At 41.2% G+C, this 13408-nt stretch overlaps 1 protein-coding gene across 1 annotated transcript; it reads right to left on the bottom strand.

Annotated features, from left to right (window-relative positions):
* Nucleotides 1–2577: 2577 nt before the first annotated feature.
* On the bottom strand, nt 2578–12482 carry CLBA1 (clathrin binding box of aftiphilin containing 1). The gene is made up of 6 exons (XM_064659353.1): nt 12422–12482; nt 10842–11522; nt 7232–7380; nt 5644–5773; nt 4265–4378; nt 2578–3379 (listed from the first exon to the last, which is right to left on the bottom strand). Exons 2-6 carry the CDS (start codon nt 11298–11300, stop codon nt 3212–3214), a joined length of 1020 nt encoding a protein of 339 aa, XP_064515423.1. The 5' UTR covers nt 11301–11522; nt 12422–12482; the 3' UTR covers nt 2578–3211.
* Between the last annotated feature and the right edge of the window lie 926 nt (nt 12483–13408).

Raw genomic sequence — 13408 nt, 5'->3', positions numbered from 1 at the left:
CTGGCTGCATTGCTGCTTCTCTTTAAATCTTCCAGAGTGGATCTGGAAAGTTAAACTCATATCCACAAAGAAGTTTGGGGTTTAACAATTAATTTGAATGCAGCTCATTTTTAGCCTAATTCCCTCTACTGTCTTAACTGGAGTAGGAGTACTCCAGGAAGTCCCATTTTTTAAACTATGAAAACTGATCTTTTTAGATGAATCTGATTTTGAAAAAAACTGTTAAGCTTTTACAAGATTTCTTTTGTTTGTTTTTCACTCCATCTTCTCTATATGCAACCAATGTTGCACTTAATGGTATACTTAGAAACCATCCTGGGGGGTCTGAATCTCTCCTCCTTTTTTATCTCTTTTTATTGTTAATTAAATTCCACATTTTAGAACATGCATTGAAAAATTTTCAGTCTTTCACAATTAAGTTGTTTTTTTTGGGTTTTTTTTTGCAAAGCTGTTTACAGCATTCCTTCCACAAAGGAAGCATTTCAGTAATTACATCACTGATTGGAACTTTGTAAAACTTTGTTCTATGGGTATATTTCCCTCTAATCTCAGCAGAGGAGAAAGGCATTCCTGTCTACCCCTGCTGCCCAAAACTCTTGCCTTGCTCTTGTTTTCACCTTTTCAAAATCCCTCAGCAAATGTCAGAAATCTGTGGTATTTGCTTTCCGCAAACACAGAGTACAGTAACATGTCTAGTTCATCAAAACTCAGGATTTCACAGCTGAGAGCTCACAACTAAGATGAGAAATGATGAAATTCATACCTTAAAATGTACTAAGACACAAAGTTTTATTTCCTCCGTGCACCATTTTCACAGCACAGGCCCCTGGTGCCTCTGGGTGCAGCCGTGCATTCCGGGAGCAGGCCCACGGCTGTTGCTGGCACGTTCTGCCGGGTGCTGGGGATGGCAGGAACAAGGAAATGACTAAAGGAAATCAACAGCCACTATTTGTGCAAAACACGCCAGAGGGGTTTCCGGCACCCCTTGTTTCCCAGGATAACCACAGAAGGCAAGGCTGCTGTTTGCTACGCAGTGTGCCTGATAGTGGTTGGCTCCACTTTGGTTTGTGAAAGTGATCTCTTGTCACTTGAGAGAGTCCAGTTTTCTCTTTGTGGGTACCACCACACACACAGATCGTGTCCAAGTTCTGATGAGGGCTGGGGGGCTGCCAGGACTCCACAGCCATGAAGCAGAATTGAATTATTTTGTAATTTCAATTTTGCTGCTCTTTTTTTTAGAAGAGGTGAACTCATTAAACAGGAGTTAAGAGGTCTCTCAGTTCTCTTATGCAGCAGTTAGGGCTCAGGTGGCTCAAAGCATCTGCCCAAAAGAGAAGGACCTTGAAAGGTAGAGCCTCTCACCTTTGGAACCCCAGTAGTTTTTTTATCCCAGTGAATCATAGGGGCTGAACCTTTTTTAATTTCCATTCTGTACCTTGTTCAGAGCTGTAAAACCTGGTACTATGAGGGAGAGATGACATATTCATCCTTTTCCCAGAGTAACAGTGCAAAACATTCTTCAGTACTTTTATCCAATGTTAGCAAAAGCAAAGGCAAACTTGAAAGCCCAGAGGGAAAGAGAGTCTGGGCTCCAGTGCATCAGCGAGTGCTACACACACTACAGGTTGCCCCTTCAAGCCCCTCTGCAGAGCCCCGCTTGTCTGAAAGCACAAAAAGTGGGATTTTACTCTTATAATTGATTTTAATTATGTTTATTACCAACCCCAACTATTCATTCACCCTTTTTTGGCAATCTGTTATTTTTGTGAGCTTATGACTACGACCTATGTAATACATAGTTAGCTGCTCTGAAAGAATACAATTGAAATTGAAAATTAATTCAAATCTACTGTTAACTGAAGAAGTTAACCTTGCTCTTCTATCCACATGGAGTTTCCAGGCTGGCATTGCAGAACTCCCTCCAGGGCCAGGGAAGCTGCAGAGCCACTTTCAAACAGCACTTTTCCAAATGCTCTGCTCCACATACTGAGTAACCAGTGCACAGTTCATCCCATGCTAATAGCACTAAGGTATCATAAGCATTACTAAAGTTATTACAGCAATTATAATGTCACTGATGAACAGTTTACTAGGTTAAGGGTTGAAGTCTGTCAGTGCTTTATAATATTTTTAATTCTAAGAAGAGAATAGGCACATTATTAAATAATTAATTGACTTAGTTTTGGAACACCCAAGTTTGTTCCCTGCTTTTTACACGTAAAACATCACTTGCAGTGCTTACCAGCTCTTTAAAACAAAAAGCCATATAAAATTTTCATACGGCCAAAGCAGCAAATAGATTAGTAACTTGTGTAAAAATTACTACCAATGAATAAATAAAGCTGTTGCAGTTGGCAGGGGAGCACCATGGATTCTCCGAATGACAGTGAAGTGCATCCCCTGTGGCACTCAAGCTGCAGGAAGATGGGCAACAGTCGATAGTTACTATAAAATTTTAAAAGGGCAGCAATTTACAGCATTTCTGTGCAGTGCAAGTCCTGAACTGCAACACTGCTCAGCTTTAACAAGCAGGTTATGCGTGGTGTAAGTGTGGCTGAATGAATCCAACAAGTCCTGTTACAATCAGCTTCAAACAAGGTGATTTATTTCAGTCAGAAACCAACGCCAGGACAAAACATTTCACTGCCCCCACCCCTATCACCACAGCAGGATTTACTAGACAGAAGTTAACACAGTTTTATTTTCCTAAACCCCAGTGGAAGATCCCAGATGTAGAAGGCTCCTCTCATTACATCCAGCAGTGGCAAAGCAGCAGATCTCAGCTGATCCGAACTGGACCAAGTGTGAGCAGAGATGGTGACAAGGCACACATCACAACACACCTGAGCTGGGTGTAGATTTTGGCAGGGAAAGGAAGGTTTTGACTGAAGAGGCATTAAGGCTTGAAAGGTCAGTAGTTCAGGAGACTCCAACAGAGAGTATCTTTAAAGTGTGATAGCAGCTGCAGCATTTACTGTAAGAGACACAATTCTGCAGAAAAACTTAGCAGGACAAAATTACACCTTTAACTTCACAGCTAAAGAGGAGAAATCTCTTTTAATAATGTGACTTTAGGTACCTCGTATACAGCAATACGTCACTTTCCTAAAGAACATCTGTAGTCTATAGTACCAAGTCAGTAACAAAATTAAAGTAAACTGCATTCAGTTCAAAAACAAAACAGAAAAAAAGGCTAAAAAGTGCATTTAGTTCAGCAAACATCACTACTGAAAAATTTCATTTTTAGGTTGTTTGTAGTGAAAAGGTGCTTCTTCCTTGGGATTGTTATATACTGTGTGTTTTCATTTGATGGTGTGGTTTTCAAAAAGAGGTTACAGGTGAAAAGGTGACCATGTCTGGAGTCTGGTGATACAGAAAGCTGAGTGAAAAAGTAAAACAAAGTTAATTTTTTCCATCCTACAGAAAGTTAATCAGCTTGCATATTTCAACTTAACTTTTATAAATGTTCATAAAAATAAAATTAGCATGGGGGGAAAAGGGACACAGCTAGGAATATAAGTGGAAAACATCCCATTATATGATTTTACTTACTTAAAATTAAATGGCAACATATGTTTTGTAATGAATTTTACTTTGAGACCCCAAAATGCAAGTCTATTCCAGAAAAAAATTTTGCCCAGCTACCTTAACTTTGTACCATGATTCCTTTCACTTTTACTTTTTCTTCATCTATTTTAAGCCACTTCTCCTTTCTCTAAACCCCGTCTCTATAGTTTACACTTTCCAAGTGTGATTCAGCCCTCCCTCACGTACTCAATTAAGAAAGCAGAACTGATTTATGAAGGAATAAGCTGGACAGTCTCTTTTAGTTCTTTATCTCTGAAATCTCCAGCCTATCATCTCTTATGTACAAGGTTCCCAGAGCAGTTACACACCTTCACTGTCCATTGCAGTAAATAGAATGAAACAGAGCAATGGAAGTGTGCCTCAGACTGTCTGTGCCCACAGCAACAACAGCTGCTCAAGCTTATTCTCTACTGGGGAAGGGACCTTGGATGAAGAATATTCCTCCAAAACAACACAATTTTCCTTCCTGCTTGCATTGCTTTAGCAAGAAGCAAACAAGTGGCCAGGTACCCTTTCTAAAGCTGTCAGAGAGGTTTCAAAGAGCAAAAAACAAGTCCATGTGCAAATAGTTACACCAGCACCAAACAATTACATGAGGACATATGCTAGAACAGCTGGCTACAGCAGAGAGGAACATGTAAAATACACTCTGTAGTTCTTTCAGAGCAATTCTTACCTTGGTCTGGATCAATGCTTTGCAGTCATTGATACTGAATCCATCAAATCTGAAGTCCTCATTATCTTTGACATTTGATTCCTCAGAAATATCATCCTGGTTCTCTGAAATGTCCTTAAAAAAATTTTATTTAAGAATTTATTTATGCATTTCTGTCTGATCTCAAAGTATATAATCTAAAGAGAAGTTTCCCTCAAATAACAACCACCACTAAATTTTACTTTCTGAAGCTGTGTTTCATCATGTGTTCCCCTTTGCATTAAAACAATTTTATGCTAAAACCAGTTCTACCTACTCACATGAATCTATTTGTGACTCCCATTAATAAAAAAGCAATTTCCAGTTAAAATTAGCCTTAATTAATGCCAAAACATTGATGAGAAATATATCTTTATCAGTATTTTTAAAAGCAACATAATTTTCCTGTAACAGAAAAGAAATAATGATGTAAGTTTAAGCTGCCTGGGCATTGATTTAATGCTGGTGTATCTGTGGTCTAGAAAGGAACAGAAGGGGAGTTTAACTGTGTTGGAGAAATGTCTCCTCTCTCTGTTAAGTCACAATTCTATAAAAGTGACTTACATGTGCAGAATAGGTCTTCTACCTTCAGCACTGTCGTTCTGTTTGTATATAACTTGCATGAAAAGTCAAATATGCCCAAAAAATCAGTAGCTTGCCAACCCCATGCTTCAGCAATCACATATCAACTGAAACAGTTATTTCTGAAAATTACTTGTGACTAATTGATCCCAACTAAATAACTGAATACTTAATCACCTGAGACAATTTTACCTTCTCAAAACAAGAGATTAAACAGAGACATTCTTATTTGAGATCTTTCAACACTGTTGGTTTGGTCTCAATTCAATTTAAAACACATTCTCCCTCAAGCCTTGCAAAAGCAGACAGAGGAATAATCTGAGGAAAAGGGAAGCTGAACACACTTTCGGTTCCTATACAGTAAAAACATCCAGTAATTACTTTAACAGACTCCCCGATTCAAGTCTAATTTTCACTTAACGGAAAGATATTAGAGGCTGACAGTTTTCTCATACTCTGAGCAAAAAAAGTAAACAATCCTACTGCACGCACACCTGAATGCTAATTCTCCTTCTATAACAAAATACCATGTAACAACAGGGCACTATGTAGGGGAGAGTTCAATGTAAAGACAAAGTTTGATCCTGGACAATTTCATGGTTACTTACACATAAATATGAGGAAACACTAAACTATTGCTTTAAAAAGCTCTCTGTAAAAAAAAACTTTTTGACTCACCCAGATCTAGTCCCTCATGCATCTGCATGTATAGCTGAGAGAGAACCAGACTCCTAACCAAGTGTTTGTGCTGCCATACTGGCAAACCACTGTTCAATTACCTTTTGATTTGCATCTATTCCAAGAACACTCAGAAGGTTTTCTTGGCAATGAGATTTACTCCAGGGATGTCTTAAGCTGGGGGTGTTATCAGAGTCTCTAAGTGTTCTCCATAGGTTTCCAGAATTGATCCTAGAAAACAAAACACAGTTTGAGGTTATAAGCTGTATGAGGTTGCCAGTGAATGTAAATCACTGTTTTCCCTACATACAGTTGTCTACTACCCTACCTCAATCTAACAAGCAACTTATCTTAAGACTCCTTCTACATTCAGTCAAACTATCAACCCAATGTACTAATTACCTTGCATGACAATTAGAGGAAACGTAAGTCAACATGACTCTTCAGATAAGAAGGGCATCAGAAGCACATTTCAGAGAGCGTTATATGCCAACAGCTCACATCATTCAATTGCTTCTGTGAAATGTGGGCAGAGTTCAGCCCTATTAGTTCTGCACTTTGCGTTTTCTGTCTCTCAAACCTTTCTCCGTTCCACAGGTCACACTTCTCCTCTGCAGCACCTGCTGCTCAGGTGGGTGACCTCCACCTGCTTTGGACGTGCCTGTGCTACAAACCAAGCCAAAGGCACTCACTGCTGAAATGGTGAGAATTACAGAGCTCTCTCCACATGGTATTTTCGATTCTCACACTGCATTCATCACATATAAAAATCCAATTGGACTTTATTGGGTACAGGATGTAGTTATCATTGACCTGAGTTATTAATCACAACAGGTCAGGGCTTTTTTGTCTGTAGTTGGTACTCTCATATAATACTGTAGTCCCTTTTATATATATATTTCTCCACAATTTGATGTTGATTAAAATATAACGCGTATGCAGAGAACTTGCCAAAAGGATGCCCACATTAAATGTTTTAACTACATTTCTTCTGAGTCCTAGGACCTTTCCCAAGTATGGTCTGACCCAATTTTCTAGATACAAAGCCTCAGAGTTATGCAAAAATAACTACAATACTGTTCAGTAACTACAATACTGCTCAACAGCTGCTGATCCTTCACAAACATGTAACAAATCTAGAAGTGTTCCAGCTGTCGCAAGAGAAATCTTAGTTAATGATGATAATTGCTATTAACACAACCCAGGAAAGAAGCCAGATGCACCACAGATTCTGAAGCACATCTGGTTTAACACGAGAGGAAGTTACCAACTGGGAAAATAGGGGGGGAGGAAAAAAGGCTTGTGGGTTGTTGGTAGAAGCAGCAGCCTCCGATGATGAAGAAATAAGTGGGATGTGCTGTAAAGAAAGGACAAGCAAACAGGAAGAACAGGCTGCCTGTTGGGTTCTGGCATTCCAGAGGCTTAGTCATAAGAAGGCACACCAACAGCAGGAAAAACCCTGAGCAGGAATTTGTAATTTTGATATATTCCCTTCATTGTTTTCCAATGGCTAAACCACCATCCATTTCCTCTAACAATACAGCACAAAATTGCTAAGATGAAGAGTGTAGTGTTAAGAAAGATTTTTGAGTGTACCACTGATTTTTACATTAGGAAATAAACAGTGTAATTGCTGAGATTGCTGAGGAACTTTTTTTTTTTTTTAAACTGTTGATCTGAACTCATTACCAAAGTTGATTCTTCAGAAGTTCAGTTATCCCAACATCTTCATTATTTGTATCAAGCACTTGATCTAAGCTTCTTATGCTTTCTGTGGACTGTGATACAAAGACTTCTGGAAAGCCCACCTTAAATATATCCTCATAGCTGTGGTCTGCCTAGAAAAAAAAAGAGAGTTTTATTACATGTGTTATACAGGTCACCCACACAGTTCACAAAGGACCTAGTCCAAAGACTACAATTTTTCTGGAGATTGTCCTATTGTTTTAAATATTTTTATTAATATTATTGGCACAGAGAGACTGAGCCCACAGTTCAGCATTTTGAGTGTTTACGTAGAATTAGAGGAGGAGAAGCAAGAATCCAAGAGTTTCTGAAGAACCTTAGTCTCCAACTTCCCAGCTTCTAAATCATAGACTGGTTTGCCTATTTAGCACTCAGGACTCCTTCTTCTGCTCAGATAATTCAGGACAAATCTGACACACACATCAACTCCAAAGCTTGTTTTGCTAACTCAGTATTCAAATACTCCTAATTCAGCCAAATGTAACAAAACTGCTAAATGCTACAGCTACCAGTAAATATTTGCACTGTGTAGGTCTGCAGAAAAGCTGGGGTGAGGATGTCTCTATATCTTTGCATTTGCACCAAACTTTTTCCATATTAAAAATCAGAGCCAGATTTGCATACTTGTTCCTCCTCCAGCAGCGATGAGGAGGAAGTTTGAGAGACTGAACACAGCCACAGGAGTGATCCAAACAGGCCTACTGGAAGTAACAGGGTTATCTGATGACTAAGAAATACATATACAAGGGAAAATGTGCATAATTTACACCCTATCCTAAAGGGATATTATCACGCCATCTGGTTCAGAAGCTGTGTCCTTTTATTCCTTCAAAGAAGGAGTTACTGCAATTTTCTAAATAAAAGGAATTAATTGACTTCACCATCCCTCCAAAGGACTGCAATCCAGGAGCAGCAACATTGTGTGAAAACAAGAGAGTGGAACAAGTCAGTTTGTTTTCTTTGCCCAGCAAGCGACCATTTAGTCTGAAAAATATAAGTATGGATACTCCACATTTTGACAGTTTCATTTAATTGTAATTGAAACAGCTGAAATAAACTGAGGTACTTCCACAGTTTTATTATACTGAACTCAGACAAGTGCAGTGAATACTGAGAGACTATGGATTTAATCTAATGATGAGTGGGCAGAATCAACAGAGCTGGTAGAAGGATTCTGTACTTCTGAGCCTGCTTCTAGGAACAGAATTTGTGCCCCACGATGCTTCCTCCTGAAGCAGGGCCTTGCTAAAATGCCTATCCTGATGAGCAGTTCCTGGGACACTCAGAGACTCCCAAGTAAAATCCTTTGAATCTTGCCCAAAGTGTCACAATACTTTCAACCACTTTGTAAATTATTTCAACTTACACCAGAGATGCTACATACAGGATCCTGAAAGATGCCTGAGAAGCAGAATTTTGTGAAAGCAAACTTGCTAAAGCATTGACAGTCAAGGATAAAACACTTCCTAGCAGGTACCAAAACTGCAATGGGATGGAAGTTAAGGAAAAGCCAGGCAGTTGCTCTTGGCTTTGGGATGGGGGCAATTACAGCCACAGAGAGTGTGCATCAAGGGGAGCACAGCTCTACCCCAATTGTAGTATCTTCTCAGAGCCTGTGATGGTTCTCCAACACACATACAAGTCACTGACTTACAGTACAGTCAAACCAGATGAAAAATGCAGGGTTTTTTTATTACCTTTATTACTGTCTACTTCAGCGTGTCTTTCTAAAACCAAATTTGGGTACATTTCCACTTATCTTGTAGCTTTGTACTAATTATAAAAACATGAACGCACACATTTCACAACTGTGCTTTCTGATTAAATCCTCTCTATCCCATTATGTCAGAACACCACAGGGCTTAAACACGTGCACCCATCCCTCTCACAAAGGCCAGTATTTTAAAGAGCACGTGAAAAGTCCTTTAAGTGTTCAGTTATGTAGGCAAAACATCCAGCTACTACAAGGAAATTAGCAATTGTTTCCATCTCAAGATGCATGATTCTGCTCCAGATCAACATAGTTTAATTAACTGAAGCAATAAATATTGAAGGTCAGACCTCTGACCTCAGATGATCCATAGAGGTCCCTCCAACCTAACTGGCATTTTTTCTATTGACCACACGGAAGACAGAGCCCCAGTCCAAAGAGTTTATGATCTCAAAAAAAACAACACAAAAAGCACAGGGATAAAGGACAAGCTACACATATATTCTACACTCAAATTTCTCTCAGCACTGCAGCTGTTTCTCTACCCTCGACAAGAAAAGCCAGTGTGAAACTCTAAGGATGGTTAGCTATTTAGCTCATACTGGACATTTCCTTTTGCCTTTAATAGATGCAAAATAGAGCAAATGCTTCAGTAAGACTAAGATCTATTGCTTTTGGAAAGAAGCCAAGCAACCTGCTATATTCTATTCCAGTTTCAATCATTACAATACTCCCTTTTTTCAACAGAAGACTTCTTGTCCGCCATTTTCAGCATTACAAAAAATTTGAGTTCTTTGTTTATGCATGTATCTTGTGTATCTCCACTCAATCCGTGCGGGCAGCTTATCCCACCTGCATCTTTGTGCTTTCCTGAATAATACCTGTGCAACAAGTAAAATTCCTAGGCAAGGGCAAGAAAACCTGTCTCCAGAAAATCCCTGGTTCCCTACACCTATTAAAACTCATCTAACAGACTACATCCAGTAAGTTATTACTGCTACAGATTAACCCCATGGAAGTCTTTTTTTTTTCAAATGTTGTAATTTAGGATAAAAGTAGTAAGAATGGGGAGGAGCTGCTCTGTATTTTCATGTTCTCTCTTCCTCCTTGTTGCTTTCCTTCCCTTTGGTGATGAATGTTTGGGCCTTATGGAAACACACTCATCGCAACAAGGTCTAACCCTTTACCTGAACCTTTCTTTGTGCTGATAAGGATACATTACATTATTTACTCAGGATATTACCTGTAACATCATAGGAGAGAATGTAACATCCTATGCTATAAAAATAAATTACAATAAAAGATTTTTATTCTTTTGTGTGTGTGCGTGTGTGTGTCATTAACTCCTACCACCATCAGTCTAAAATTCCAGAAAGACTGGCAGTATATTAAATAAAAAAAGTAATTTTGTTTACCAATTTCTAACTCAATGTTATTTTGGTTTTCTTCAATGAGCTTGCAGGCAACTCTTAGAATTTCTGTCCACCCTGCTTTTGTCACCCACCTTCCCAATTTTTTGTTTCCTATGCTCTTTCTTGTCTAGGTTTTAAACTGCATGTGCTTCAGGGCAGGGTTCATGGTTTCTAAGTGCTTACTTTTTCCTAGTGTCTAGAAGCAAAGTAGTACATTACATTCTTTAAGGCTCTCCAGCAGGACAACTTAAGTATTTGTCAAACAGTGTAAAGAAGTTGCTTTTGTTCCACTTGAGTTAGCTGCAAAGCAGCTTGACACTTTCTCTCCCTGTACAACATTACCCTCTGTAGAGAAGACAGATACAAAACTTGAGATGTAGGAAGCCGTAACACAAACATTTCTGGTCCTTGGTTTACTATTAACACATACCTCATTCAGAGAGCCCAAAGCCTCCTGTATCCCACTGCACAGAGATGGCTCAGCACAGAACTGGGCAGCAGAAGGGCTACAGCGTCCGCTGCTTAAGTCCGTGTCAGCTCCAGAAGGTTTTGTTGACTTCACCAAAACTTCAAGACTATGACTGAATCTCTCTGATTTGTCTAGCGACTCCTTGAAGCCTTCAAAATCACCCCAGGAACCACTGGGTTCTGAGGTACTAAGACTGCTCTCAGAAATCCCCTCACAACTTCTCCCTTTGCTGTTCGTTACGGGGAGGCTTTGCTGCATTACTTCGAGATTAATAATTTCTTCATTATTTGTCTTGTCATTCCAGTTACAGTCACTTCCACTGACAGACACACCACCTGCTTCAGATGCCAGGTCTTTTGGAGACCCCTGGTGTGACATGTCTGTATTAGTAAGACTTTCTGCTACTGACAGGTTCTGCATCTTTGTTTGAGAAAAATTAATTTGTTGAAATCTGCGCTGCAAAAAGGTTACTGAAGTTCAGTTGCATTAGAAATCCGAGTGTTTCCAAAACAAAATCAAATTCTTCATTTCACCCCAAAGAATAACAACACTGCTAAATCAAAACAGGATGTCCTTCAGCCTCTCCTCCAGTAATCGGCATGTGCACGTAATTCAGCCTCACTTTCTGTGTAGGATATTTGCCTGCAAAAAAAGGATTAGAAATAAATACTTCTGTGATAAGGGCTGTGTAGGAATAAAGATCGCTGATAAGGTAGGAGAAAGAATGCTTGGGTTAAAATAAACACATTCCAGTATTATCCACTGAAAATTGCTGTAGGCAAAATTATTTAAAATTTATATTCAGCTCTCTGCCCACATCACAAACCATTACATTAGTGAACAATATTCAGCAAATACGTAACAGAAGTTGCTGGATATTAACTCAGTACTGAGTATACAGAAGACAAACCAAAATAACTATAGACAAAATCCAACACTTCAAAAACATTTTCCATAACTGTTTCATCCACCTCGTGCACACCCAAGCAGCACTCTTTCTGTCTGCATGGGCTGCCCCATCTCGACTGTGATCCTATAAAAATACCGTATTTCCAAGTATTTGAGTAATTGAGCCATGTTTAATAAGTTCAGTTTGGCATCTGTAGATGACACGGGCGGTGATCATTTTAGCATTTATCACTAGATTATCATTAGATTAACTAATTATCATTAGACTAACCCCATCTCCTCAAGTACTTTTTCGAGCTGTTGGGGGAGGGGGGCAGGTTAGAACACACACTAAATCCACTTCTGGCCGCTCCTAGGTATTTTCTGTGCTTAACAGAACACATTTTGTGTGGTTTTTTCCCCAGGTTCCCCCCGAAGACGGCCCAGGCATAGTCCAGGGGGGCAGCAGGTCCCTCCCGCTGCCAGGGACACGAAGCACGGTGGGGCCCCCCGGGACAGGGCAGGGCAGGGCAGGGGATGCGCGTCCCGGAGCCGCCGGCGCTTCACCCTGGGGAAGTGGCTCCTCCACCCGCGTCCCCCCGGCGGCTCCTCCAGCCGCGTTTTCCCCCTGTTGGGTGCGGGAACAGCCTTACCGCCGCTCCAGGGCCCGCCGCCGCTGCCCGGCAGGTCGCCAGGGGCGGGCCGAGGTGTGCGGGGCGGTGCGGGGCGGGACGGGACGGGGCCGGACGGGGACAGCGGAGTCCTCCCACCCTCCGCCCGGGAGCAGCGAGGGCAGAGGAGCCCCAGCCCTTCCTCAACCCCGTTCTCTCCCCTTTGCTTTGACAAGCGCCTCCCCGGCTCTCCAGCCTCGCCTCGGGTTGTCCGCACCCGCATCCCTTGGGTTACAGCCGCCCTTCCAACCAGAACCAGCTCCTGCCCGCCGGGAAGAGGCTGGTTTTATAAACCGTGATGTGAAAAACTTCCCCCCCCCTCCCCAACCAGCTTCTTGCTGCGACCTGGCAGGCTAAGGACGTGCAGTTTGATGGTGGTGGTTCCTGTTTGATTTTAATCAGAGAGTAAAATTTAGCTAGAATTCTCACATAGTTACAAAGTTCCAGGATACGAATTTAAAAAAAGTGACAGTCAACCCACCCAGAAATATAACCTCACGGCAAAATGGTAGGAACGGGCCAGCAACAGCCTCTCAGGATCTCCTCTCCCTCCCTCTGTTCTTTTGCCCCCCGAGGTATCAGGCTGTCCCCCCTCTGCTGAGGCTGGGGCTTGATCCACTCGTAATAGGTAAAGCCAGAAGGTGTGGATACAGTGCTGCAGACAGGTCACCCCAGGGCCTGGGTGACCGTCCCATCCCTCCCACCTCCCGAGGACCAGACGCGTGGGCTGGAGGAGCCGTGCCCAAGGCTGGCTGCTCCCAGGGCTGGGGGGCAGAGGGAAGGACGCAGAGAAAACTCCTTAGCTCCCTGTCCTCGGGCTCGGTTAAACATCTGAGTCGTCCCAAGGAACAGGGGACAGTTGTAAAAGCAAGGAAAAAGGTTTCCTGGAGCAAGGCCCAAAGTAGAAAGCTTTTTCTAGGCACTATAGTACATATGTTTTCCAGCCCAGACACAGATAAATGCACTCCT

This window comes from Pseudopipra pipra, chromosome 6 (genome assembly GCF_036250125.1).
Source record: "Pseudopipra pipra isolate bDixPip1 chromosome 6, bDixPip1.hap1, whole genome shotgun sequence".
Classification (NCBI taxonomy): Eukaryota; Metazoa; Chordata; class Aves; order Passeriformes; family Pipridae; genus Pseudopipra; species Pseudopipra pipra.
The sequence above is the reverse complement of the archived record's forward strand: the minus strand, read 5'-3'. Positions and strand labels throughout refer to the sequence as shown.

Excerpts from the sequence above, each read along its gene's own strand:
- CLBA1 (XM_064659353.1), bottom strand. The coding sequence starts at position 11,300 with ATGCAGAACCTGTCAGTAGCAGAAAGTCTTACTAATACAGACATGTCA. Across the intron at positions 7,381-10,841 it reads CTTTGGGCTCTCTGAATGAG|GCAGACCACAGCTATGAGGA; the intron begins GTATGTGTTAAT and ends TTTTTTTTCTAG. Across the intron at positions 3,380-4,264 it reads AAGCATTGATCCAGACCAAG|CTTTCTGTATCACCAGACTC; the intron begins GTAAGAATTGCT and ends TTTTTCACTCAG.